The sequence below is a fragment of the Capricornis sumatraensis genome, chromosome 2, assembly GCF_032405125.1.
Source record: "Capricornis sumatraensis isolate serow.1 chromosome 2, serow.2, whole genome shotgun sequence".
Classification (NCBI taxonomy): Eukaryota; Metazoa; Chordata; class Mammalia; order Artiodactyla; family Bovidae; genus Capricornis; species Capricornis sumatraensis.
The window spans coordinates 80,908,092-80,921,194 of NC_091070.1; the positions used below are offsets into that span (position 1 = coordinate 80,908,092).

General features: G+C 36.4%; 1 protein-coding gene across 4 annotated transcripts in view; it reads right to left on the minus strand.

Annotated features, from left to right (window-relative positions):
- The window catches only part of NEO1 (neogenin 1), a 232,601-nt gene that overhangs the window by 94,124 nt on the left and 125,374 nt on the right, over positions 1-13,103 (minus strand). For all 4 annotated transcript variants that reach the window (XM_068963727.1, XM_068963728.1, XM_068963726.1 and 1 more), the window contains exons 6-7: positions 10,446-10,600; positions 8,623-8,743 (exon numbers count right to left, since the gene is read on the minus strand). In XM_068963727.1, coding sequence (XP_068819828.1) covers positions 8,623-8,743; positions 10,446-10,600 — 276 coding nt within the window. The remainder of the gene's footprint in view (positions 1-8,622; positions 8,744-10,445; positions 10,601-13,103) is intronic.

Consider the following 13,103-nt stretch of genomic DNA (forward strand, 5'->3'; position numbering starts at 1 on the left):
TGCATCAGATTTAAAATATTCCACTAATGACTAAAAACTTCCTGCTATCTAGCCAACTTTTAATCATGCCAGGTCATGAGTCACTTATTCCAGAACTTCTACTATTCAATATTTACCTCAGATACAAAATGGAATTTTTTACAAATGCTTCTGTTAAAAAAAAAAAAAAGTAAAATTCAGTATGTATCCTTATCTCCCACGGCCATAATATCCTAGAAGTCATTTAATGAGGTGGTAAAGTATGAATTTCCTTTACTAAAAACAAGTTCACATTACTCCCTTTTCATCAATCCACCTTCCCTTACTGGAACTAAAAAACTGCCAATTATCAGATTTGACATGAATGAATGTACAGAGAAAAATTACATTTGTGTTTTTACATTTTAGCCTTACATGATAGTTTTGGAATCTATTTTTAAATTCCAACTGACAGGAAGAAAGGGTAATAAAAAGTTAACATACAAAAACACATTTTACCTTGTTTCTTACTACTCATACTTGCAATAATTTATATGCTAATACTTAAAAAATAATTCAAACATTATAAAACAAAGTATATTAGCATAAAATGCAATAATTTGAACTAGCAGCAAATAATACTGCCGTGTTAAATAGTTTTAAAGCCACAATCTTCTAAAATCAAGAAATACTGTTCCAAAAATGCATGTGTTAACACTAAAAATTACATTTTAAATGTTTAATATTAAGGAAGTATGTCTGACATGTAACTCAGAGAAACAAGAGAACAGTATGGTGGTTGCCAGGGGTTGAGGGATGGAAGAAATGGGGAGACGCTGGGAGATGGGGAAATGGGGAGAAGTCCAAGAGTATAAACTTCTGGTTTAAGAGTTGTAAGTTCTAGGGATGTAATGTACAACATGTTGGCTATAGTTAATAATTCTGTAGTGGATACTTGAAAGTGGCTATGAATACTGAACTTTAATGTTTGCACCATAACAACAAAAGCATGTGTTAACTAACCTTATTGGTGGTAAACATTTTGCAATATATATATATACATGCATCAAATCATCACATTGTACACTCAGTGTTCACCTTAAACTTACACAATGTTTTATGTTAATTATGTCTCAATAAAGCTGCAGGGCTGGAAAGGAAGTATGTTTGAGACATACTCATTCTCAAATAATACTTCCCAATTTGATTAGAAACTGTTTCCTAGTGTTATTGCACAGATGTTTCATATATTTTAACTATAATTATGAAATTTCATTTAATGTTCACAGGTGATAATTTACTTAAAAATCATGCTATCCAATTATATCACAGCCCAACTGTGGGTACTTGAAAGTACCTTCCTGCATCCAAGCACTAGCCAACAGCTTGATGGTCAGGATTTACAGCTACATACTTCCAAGGAGAATCGGAAAATTCCTTTTACAAAAATAAGACTTTGTGTCAAAGACACTCAAATACTTTCAGTTCAGTTCAGTCGCTCCGTCGTGCAAGACTCTTTGCGACCCCATGAATTGCAGCATGCCAGGCCTCACTGTCCATCACCAACTACCAAAGTTCACTCAAACTCACATCCATCGAGTCGGTGATGTTATCCAGCCATCTCATCCTCGGTCGTCCCCTTCTCCTCCTGTCCCCAATCCCTCCCAGCATCAGAGTCTTTTCCAAAGAGTCAACTCTTTGCATGAGGTGGCCAAAGTACCGGAGTTTCAGCTTTAGCATCATTCCTTCCAAAGAACACCGAGGGCTGATCTCCTTCAGAATGGGCTGGTTGGATCTTCTTGCATTCCAAGGGACTCTCAAGAGTCTTCTCCAACACCACAGTTCAAAAGCATCAATTCTTCGGCGTTCGGCTTTCTTCACAGTCCAATTCTCACATCCATACATGACCGCTGGAAAATCATAGCCTTGACTAGATGGACCTTTGTTGCCAAAGTAACGTCTCTGCTTTTCAATATGCTATCTAGGTTGGTCACGTTACTTTTAAACAAGGAAGATAAGCACCATCACAACAAGTTTCCACTTTCCATAATTTACTCCCTGGTGTTTCTAGTGCCGAAGTGTCTCAGAGGTAGCAGTGACGCTCTGCAGTTCGTAGATCTCCATCACAGGTCCTCCTTGGAATTAGTCACCATTGTGGATCTTCTAGTTATTTACATACCAAGTCTGACTTTTTTCTCTTGTCCTTTAATCCTCAACCTCCTGCCCCTTTTCTGCTTTTCCCTACCTACCCAAATTTCTTTAAATTTAAAAAATTTTGAGTGACACAGACTTTCACTGACCCTCACAAACTATCAGGGCCAAAAGATACATTATCAGAGTAGAATGCCTGGCAATTTTTTTTTTAAGGGCCAGAGAGTTAATGTTTTAGGTTTTGTGGGACATATGGTCTCAGTCTAAACTACTCACTTTTGCCATTATAGAGTCAAAATTTTTTACAGACTGGACAGACAATCTGTGAACAAATGTCTGTGGCTGTGTCCAATAAAACTTTATACATAAAACCAGGGGGCTGGCTGGATATGGCCTGTGGGCCACTATTTACCAACTTTAATCTTGTCCATCCTCCTTTGAATACCTCTACAACGATGATTCCCAAATTGCACCTTTTAAGATATCAATGGGTCTACTTAAAAAAAGAAATTCATGGCCAAATAGATTTGGGAAATACTATATATATGAACTGAACCTGTATTGGAGAATGAAATGGCAACCCACTCCAGTGTTCTTGCCTTGAGAATCCCAGGGACGGGGGAGCCTGGTGGGCTGTCGCACAGAGTCGGACACAACTGAAGTGACTTAGCAGCAGCAGAATATATGCTCACGGAGATTCACAATGCTATGAACACAAAGGGAAAAGTTCCAAGTGGGTCAGACTCTACCCTTCTCCCGCAGGCTACTTGAGTTTCTGGTCCTTGTTCCACTAAATCAAAGGTTATCAATGAGGTTTACCAGAATTTGCTGTTTACTTCCTGCCACACAGCCCAGCTCTCTTGTGAAGGGCATTATTTGCAATTCTTAACTGCTATCCATGATGTTTTTGGTAAAGTTCTCAATATTATGTATTTGGTATCTTTTCTAAACTGCAGCACTGACTGAAAGATGGCTTTGCTATATATTAAAAAAAAGACTTACTAATTATAAAAGTAATATAGAGCTATTTTAGAAGACTGAGAAAATATCACTACCCAAAGATAACCACTGTTAACATTTTGGTGTGGGAATGTCTAAATGTGTAACATATTAATCTTTTCAACTAAATTTAGATTATTTGATATATATTATTTTGTACTTTACCATTTGACCAAGATTTTCCTGGTATCAGTAAAGACTGTTCAAAGACATGGTTTTTAATGGCCAAATAACTTTTCCATCATAAGTTGGTATACTATACTTATTTTAACTATTTCCTCCATTTTGGGATATGCAAGTCATTTCCTAACTCTTTTCTCTGTATCCCTACCTTTTTCTCTTTTAATTACTAGTGCTGATATTAATAGTTCTTGTCCTAATCTCTGATTCCTTCCTTAGAGAAAAATCCTAAAACAACAATTAAAGGGTTGAGTCAGTAATTTTTAAGATAATTGTCCAAATGGATTTAGTAAATGATGTAACAATTTACATTTTCACTGAGGGTGAAAGACACAAACATAATCACCCTAACCAGTCATAATAAATGAACATTATAGTGAATGTTCATTAAAATATATAAAATCTTTATTAGGTAAAAATGGCATATCACCAAAAGTGATTTAATTTTATATCTTCACATGAGGTGAAACCTTTGTCATGTTTAGAAACTATCTTTCTTTGCCATATTGTGAATTATATGCTTATGCTAGTCACTTAATCATACCCATTTGTGAGCATTCCTGTTACATTCACAACACTCAGTTCAGTTCAGTCGCTCAGTCGTGTCCGACTCTCTGCAACCCCATGAACCGCAGCACACCAGGCCTCCCTGTCCATCACCAACTCTCGGAGTTTACCCAAACTCATGTCCATTCAGTTGGTGATACCATCCACCCAAATTTATGTAATTCTTATATTCTTCCCTAGCTTGTCCTCTTTAGTTAAAGTATTTCTCATACTTTACATGTAGCTTACAGTTTTATGTACGCTTCACATTTCTTAAAGTGAAGTCGCTCAGTTGCGTCCGACTCTTTGTGACCCCATGGACTATAGCCCACCAGGCTCCTCCATCCATGGAATTTTCTAGGCAAGAGTACTGGAGTGGGTTGCCACTTCCTTCTCTAGGGGATCTTCCCAACCCAGGGATCGAACCCAGGTCTGCCGCATTGCAGGCAGACGCTTTACCGTCTGAGCCACTTTACATATAAAACATTTAAATTTTTATATCCTGAGACACCAAATTTTTCCATCTGTATTCTTTCATTTCTTTTATAAGTTAAATTATGATAGATTAGAATCTAAATGCTTATTAACTGGTGAATGAATTAACAAATCCTGGTGTACTGTAAATGGTGGGACTCTATCATCTTTCAACATTTTAATGGATTTAATTTAAATTTTAACTCTATTTCATTGATATAAGGTAAATGTATAGTTTCTTTCTTTCCAAATCACTAACAAATTGTTTATGCCATATAATGTATTATCCTTCAACCTACACTGATTTTATATTTCACTTTTTCATACATTCAAGAATTGTGAAGTGTTATTTTTTCTATATAAGTTCCCTTTCCCAGATTCTTTTAGACTACCATATTTTTAAAATGATATACATAAGCTTGAGATTAGAGAGAAGTGTTTTAAAAATCAGCAGGATAGACGCAGGTTCTATTAGAAATAACTTAAGTAACTGGAACTGGTAAGAAGCAAAAACCAGTAAGGGGATAAATCCTATCTTTAAGTAGATAACATAAGACATTGAGGTGTAAGTCCACAGAAAATAGTGGTGGTTTAAGGCAGAAATAAGAATGAGCTCCTGACCATTAAATATATCTGTTACTTGGTGATAAGGTCATGGTTGGGGAAGGTGGGATTTTCGGTTGTTCTAATACAATTTTGGCTAAGAGCAAGTATAATATGGGTGCTTCTCAGGTGGCAAAATGGTAAAGAATCCACCTGCCAAGCAGAAGATGTGGGTTCAATCCCTGGGTTGGGAAGATCCCCTGGAGGAGGGCATGCAACTCACTGCAGTATTCTTGCCTGGGGAATCCCATGGACAGAGGAGCCTGTGGGCTGCAGAGAGTCAGAGACAACTCAGCAACTGAGCACACAATACAGCCTCAATATTAGATAGGCCTGGTGCCTCTTCTGGCTGAATCTGCTTTGTATTTGTGTTGGTCTTTAGTGATAGTTCCCTATTCTTCTTTCAGTAGTAAATACCTCTCCTAGCTATTGGTGTAGGATCATAGGGCCCAAAGTAGTTTTATGCACTTCTTTCAGAGGTAAAGGGTTTTCTCTTCTACCCTTCCACAGCAGCAGTCTTTGCCTGTGTCCTACGGACCAGACGTTCCTCCCCCAAGAAGCAGAGTAGCTTTGCTTCTAATGTCCTTCCAGTAATTTATGAAATAAGTTTTTCTGCCCCCTGCCCTACTTGTTGGAGGCTTAAGGGAGTCTGAGTAAATGGGAGGGGCTTTGTACCTGTCTCCTAGCATCCACAGATCACCTCCTTCACCTTTACTCCACCAAAATGACTTTTTTCGAGTTCTCTACCTTGTCCTCAGTCTTAACACTGAACATCCTCTGAAGCCCCAGTGAAATATATTTGCAGGCAAGTGTGAACACCCCTTTTATCTGAGGCCCCCAATGATTCCAAACTAGGCCATACTTAGTCTTCAAAATTCTGTTAAAATTTTAGTTAATTTCTTCTTATGCATTTCTATGGCAGCCATCTCTTTCTCTCATGTTCTACCAAAGGTGAAACAATTCATGACCCATTCTTTGGGAGAGGAGGGTTGTCTAATTCTTTGCAATTTAGGTTACTTGGTTTTTTCGCAAGTTCAGCTCTCTGATGGGCTCACAGAAATTATGGTTTTGTAGATGATCCAGCTTTTGATCATAGGTGAGGGTGGTACGTTCTAAATACATTCTTTACAGCTTGAGTAGAAGTTTCCTTCCACTTTGATTACATTTCTTCTTCTATTTTTGTAAAGGCATGATCATTTTTTCAGTCACCCAAATAAAACCTTAGAAGTATACTTGATTCCTCTATAATAATGTTTTACATCCAATCAGTTGATAAAGTCTGAATTAGATACTACCATCTCTTTATTAGGATTCTATTTCTCTAGTACAAGTACTTATTATTTCCTCATGGCCTTATAACAATATTTCTTCGGCCACTGTCTTCTAATTAAATCTGACTTTATCATTAGACTCTCTTATCACAGAATTGCTTTGATTGTTTATAACCAACGCCATAATTAATCTGATCCTGTTCTGCCTCAACATGCCACCTTTTTATAGGAACAGATACTCTAATTATTCTGTTTCCATATTGAGCCAGGTCCTCTTTTTAACATCTGGTCCTATCATCTGAAGTCTATTACAAAGGGAACACGTTACATGAAAAACCTCCCTGTTCACACAGAATTCCTCTCTCCTAAACTGTATGCTCCCTTATTGGAATTATTATGGACTGGGTATTCAAGTCATGCACATCTCTCACATCCCTTACAATATCAAAGACTTCAGAAAGGCAGAAATAAGATTTTATAAACTGTTATAATCTCTTTTCATTTTCCACAGAAATATTTACCTCACAAATTAAAATACCAAAAATAATAACGAGACATTTACTCTCCTTCTTGGAATCCATGCATCCTTAATGTATACCTGACAAGGTCACTAAAAATTTTCAGTAGCTCACAAAATGTCTGTTTTTGAAAGCTTGTTTCAAAAAGGATAAAACAGAGGTCAGTTCAGTTCAGCTGCTCAGTCATGTCTGACTCTTTGCGATTCCATGGGCTGCAGCACGCCAGGCTTCCCTGTTCATCACCAACTCCTGGAGCTTGCTCAAACTCATGTCTATTGAGTTGGTGATGCCATCCAACCATCTCATCCTCTGTTGTCCCCATCTCAAAACAGTATATAAAAATCCTATATGCTATTTGAGTGAAAAGCCAGAGTAGATGCCATCTTTGCCAACGAGCTTTCCTGACCACAATGGAACCTGGACTTAAATTTGACTCAGATATCAAATCAGATGTCTAAAGCAGCTCTTCCTTATGCATCCTTGAGAAATGCACAAAATGAAAAATACTTTTCCTGCTAAAACAAATCGTATACTCAACAGTTACCCTTATCAAGTTCACATAAAAGTGTCATCCAACAATTCAACTTCTAATAATTTAGTATGAGAAAATAATCATATAAGGAAGTTTAGCATAGCCTTGTTCATCATAGTAAAAAACAGGAAACCATTTAAATATTAACCAATAGGGAATCGTTTATATAAAACAAAGTGCATATATACTATTCAACAATGAAAAATGTTTATGCAGATCTATATTCAATGATATGGAAACATGTCCAAAGCATGCTGTTGCAAGAAAACAGGTTACAAAACCATATACACATCTATGCATGCTTATACCCAGTACTCCTAGATGGCAGGGATTAAAGCATGTGCCTGTAATCAATTTACTATTTAAGCTCCACATTCATACTTTATTGCCTGCTCTGCAAAAATGAAGCTGAGCCCTTTACATTATTTCTCCTTTTTCCAGCTGACATGTGTTAAAACCTTATCAGTACCGAGTGCTGGTGAGTAGCTTCCTTCAGTACTCCAACTCTGCTGGTGTATTCTTTGTTTTTTAAGCAGAATGCCTTCACTGAGACATCTCCTTGTGAACAATTTTTCCTCAGCACACTAGACAGCAGGCTTTTAGCAAGCTTCTGTGGGACGGGAGCATGGCTATTTCTCCATCACCCATTACACCATGGCCACATCCTCTCCAACATGGTCTGGATCAGCCCGGGGAGAGGCCTCTTCCTGAACATTCTCAGACCTTTGGGTTGTGGCTGCTCCTATGTCTGCCATTCTTTTATATTCATTAGAATTCTTTTTACTTCTTACTAGCCAATTCCTTGGTACTTCAATCCCCTGTTATCGTTAACAGATTTTTACTAAACAATATTCAATTTTTTAAATTGGTTTTAATTGAAATTACTTTGCAGTTTCCCTAGAACTGACCCTGACTGATACAAAATAAGTTTTTTCTCCCCTTTGTACTTCTCAATGTTGTCTGAATTTTTAGTAAGTATTTTTTGGGTGTGTGAAAATCAGAAAAGGCAAGTAAATTTTTACTTTGGAAAAATTAAAGAAAAATTCACTGCAAAATAAACATTAAAGTTCTTCTACTTTAATAGATTAGAAATATATTTGTAAGATTAAATAAGATTAAATCTGAAGAGTATCCATTTATTGTGTAAGACTATAAATGTTCAGTTTTTCTTTTCTTAATACCAATTTCTTTGCAACATTATCCAAAACTGTGTTTCTCACTTAAAAAACTAATTTAGACGGCTATTTTTTCTCTCTTAGTTATGTCATATATTAGCCTTTATAAACAGTTTATTAATCACTAGGTATCCTGGAGTGATAGGTCCTGTGATAGGTATGAGCTCTTCACACACAGTCAGTCTCTCTCATCTTACTAACTCAGCCCCTCTTACCATGTTCAAGAATTATCAGCTGGGCTCCAGCTTGTGCATTTCCAATATCATTTTCAGCAATGCATTGATAGAACCCTTCATCTGATTTCACCAGACCCAAAACTTGAAGATTATGTTCCTTCTGAGGAAGAAAAAAATAAAATTTTATGATTCAACTCATGAACATTAGTTCAGATCTCAAGGATATGCTCTTTCTGGAGAGAAAAAAAACAAATACAATTATATGATTCATATACTGAATATTATTTACCTATGAACATGTTGACTCAATTTTAATGACAAGGTACTGACTTAACTGACTAGAAAAGGAAGCACTATCATCAACAATTAAGAATTCAATCCTTATAGAAAGGCATGTCTGCAATGTATGCAAACTTATACCTTTGCTTGGTGGAATATCTGGCATGCAATACTATGTCACCATAGCGAAAGTCTGAATTTGTGAATTCAAGGTACTTTCTTAAAATTATTTCTAATATCTATCATTATAACAGATTAGAACCCCCCCTATATAAAAGTTTTACTTTACTAGCATGTGAGATGAGTGCAACTGTGTGGTAGTTTGAGCATTCTTTGGCATTGCCTTTCTTTGGGATTGGAACGAAAACTGACTTTTTCTAGTCCTGTGGCCATGGGGTCGCAAAGAGTCGGACACGCCTGAGTGACTGAACTGAACTGATATAAAGGTTTTTCTTAAACTATCAAGTACCATATGAATGTCAGCTATTATTATTGCTATTGATATAATACAACATAAGTTTAAGATTTTTTATAATAGGATGAAAATAATGATAAAGAGTAAAATGCTAAGTTAACTGTAACATACTGCTTTTTAATTAGGATTAAATACTTGTGAATTACTTTTTTGTAACATTATGCATTTTAAAAATAGAAACTGTATTCCTATGAAGAATGAATTACTTATGTGAGGAATTTGTAATTAAACATTAAGTCTTTAACAACTATAATTACTTCTGATTATGTCTATGAATATCATATATGCATCTTAAGATATATCATTTTAAAACCTAGATAATGCTCTTATAAGGATATTAGATAATGATAATAGTAATAGTGGATATTTACTAAAGTGAAAGTTAAAGTCGCTCAGTTGTGTCCGACTTTTTGTGATCCCAGGACTATACAGTCCATGGAATTCTCTAGGACAGAATATTGGAGTGGGTAGCCGGTCCCTTCTCCAGGGGATCTTCCCAACCCAGGGATTGAACCCAGGTCTCCTGCATTGCAAGTGGATTCTTTACCAGCATTTACTATATATCTATGAAGTAAAAAGCAGAAATGGCTGAGTCTTCTTAATAGATTAAGGCTAATTAATTACTTTTGCTTTACTTTTTAAAAGAATCTTTATGTCTATTTTCACAACAACTGCCCAACACTGGGTATACTTATTTTGAAGGGCCTGAGCATCAGTATAACAAGGACAGATTTCTGCTCCTTGACTAAAGAGCTATTAAGACAACTGGGACATGTGAATACACACACAGGATAATCATTACCCAGAAGGTGGTGCAGGCTGTATTTACAAATGCTAGTATGTCTGAGTTGGAAGACTAGACTGTGGATCAGGGAACATGAATTTCAGGCTGAGTTCGAACACTGGTTTCCTCTGTGATTGTATGTGAGCTACCAAAACATTTCTGGGCTAGGTTTCTCATCAGCTAATGAAAAGATTATATTCTAAGTGAATTTTTCTATGTTCATCATAATATACCAGTTCATGTATATGGATAACAGATCTCTTGGTGACTACATTTAAAGAGACTTAAAGGTTTCAGAGCTAAGTTTCTTTGAAAGATACTTACTACAATCTTAAAGTAATCACTTGGGATAACCATATCCCCATTCTTGACCCACTTCACAGTTGGAGTTGGCTTTCCAGTGACTTCACATTCAAACACGATATCCATAGATTCATGAGCATATATATTAGTAGGCTGCTTCAGGAATTCAGGTTGGGCTTTAAAACAGAAAGGAAATTAAGATATTAATAAAAGTAAAAACAGTTATTTGTATTTCAAGCAATTAAAAAGTCACAGAATTCATAAAGTTTTTAATTATTTGAGACTTTCACATGTTTTAGAAAAACGTAACATATATTTCTAAACATATGTTAGGAACATATGTTTAAAAATTGATATTCTGGTCTACTTAACTGGCAGAATAATTATAATGATAATTCTGAGTTTCTCTGTTGAGAAATATTTACTAAGCTGACTGTACTGAAAAACTGGAAAGTTCTAAGCTGTCTTTAAAAATGAATATGAAAGTCTATTTCCTTAAGATTTAAACCATTCTGGAAGAGCCACGATTACAATTCAAAAAGAGTTGATAAAACTGACATTATCTTCCTTTTCAGTCAGATTGATGAGTAACCCACCCTCCAAAGAAATATAAATGTCACATTCAGTTCAGTTCAGTTGCTCAGTTGTGTCCAACTCTCTGCAACCCCATGGACTGCAGTATGCCAGGCCTCCCTGTCCATCACCAACTCCCGGAGCTTACTCAAACTCATTTCCATCGAGTCGGTGATGCCATCCAGCCATTTCATCCTCTGTCGTTCCCTTATTCTCCTGCTTTCAATCTTTCCCAGAATTAGGGTCTTTTTCAAGGAGTCAGTTCTTCACATCAGGTGGCCAAAGTATTGGAGTTTCAGCTTCAGCATCAGTCCTTCCAATGAATATCCAGGACTGATTTCCTTTAGGGTGGACTGGTTGGATCTCCTTGCAGTCCAAGGGACTCTCAAGAGTCTTCTCCAACACCACAGTACAAAAGCATCAATTCTTCAGCACTCAGCTTTCTTCACAGTCCAACTCTCACATCCATATATGACTGCTGGAAAAACCACAGGTTTGACTAGATGGACCTTTGTTGGCAAAGTAATGTCTCTGCTTTTTAATATGCTGTCTCGGTTGGTCAAAACTTTTCTTCCAAGAAGCCAAGTATCTTTTAATTTCATGGCTGAAGTCACCATCTGCAGTGATTTTAGAGCCCAAAAAATAAAGTCTCTCACTGTTTCCATTGTTTCCTCATCTATTTACCATGAAGTGATGGGACCAGATGCCGTGATCTTAGTTTCTAAATGCTGAGTTTTAACCCAGATTTTTCCCTCTCCTCTTTCACTTTCATCAAGAGGTTCCTTAGTTCTTCTTCACTTTCTGCCATAAGAGTGGTGTCATCTGAGTATCTGAGGTTATTGATATTTCTCCCAGCAATCTTGATTCCAGTCTGTGCTTCATCCAGCCTGGCATTTCACATGATGTACTCTGCATATAAGTCAAATAAGCAGGGTAACAATATACAGCCTTGACTTACTCATTTCCCAATTTGGAACCAGTCTGCTATTCCATGTCTGGTTCTAACTGTTGCTTCTTGACCTGCATATAGATTTCTCAGGAGCCAGGTAAGGTGGTCTGGTATTCCCATCTCTTTCAGAATTTTCCACAGTTTGTTGTGATCCACACAGTCAAAGGCTTTGGTGTAGTCAATAAAGCAGAAGTAGATGTTTTCCTCTAATGTCACATTAGAGGCCTTAAATAGTTCCCTCACTGCAACACACACACTTCCATTAGTAACACTCTTTATTACATGAAATGGTTTTTAAGGGTGAGAGGTAGAGACAGAATCTTTGGGGACGAGTTAGATATATCTGGAAAAGCTTGATAACTCCAGTATCTCCCTTTCCCCTTAACCCAAAGTTGTAAATTATTGGCTTAAAAAGAACAAGATTCAAGTAAGATTTTGTATTTAAAGGGTAAAAGTAGATCTAGTCCAGCTTCCTACATAATGCCGTAATTTCCTATTCCTACAACACACATGACAAGTGGAACTTACAAACTTCTGTTTGAAGTTCCAAATGACAAGGAATTCCCTACATCAAATAATGACAACAGCAGCATTAAAGAAAAAAAAAAACAAAACAGCTGGGCTAAAATGTGCTCAGCCTGCTGGAATTCTGATTGTGATTGGGGTGAATCTGCAGCAATTTAACACCTTAATAACACTGAGTGTTCCTTTCTATGAACATGGTTTCTCACTCCATTATTTAGACCTTTGGTTTCTCTCATCAATGTTTTACATATTTCAATATACAAATTTTGTTCACACTTTGTTATGTGTATCCCTAAGTATTTCAAAAACTTTGATGCTACTGTAAGTGGCACGTACTTTTTTTTTTTAGTTTCTAATTGTTCACTTAGTATTGGGAGATGAAATTGATTTATGCATATTGACCTTTTATCCCATGGTTATGCCTAACATATTCATTAGTTTCAGCAGCTTTTTATAGATAATTCTGGGATTATCTATATAGGCCATGTTGCCTGTGAATAGAGACAGTTTTATTTCTTTCTTTCTGATCTTCTTTTCTCTTTTTTCATTTTTTTAATCTACTGCACTGACTAGATAGGTTCAGGTCCTGGGAAGAAGTCAGAGACTAGCTTTATAATTTGAGTAAATGAAGA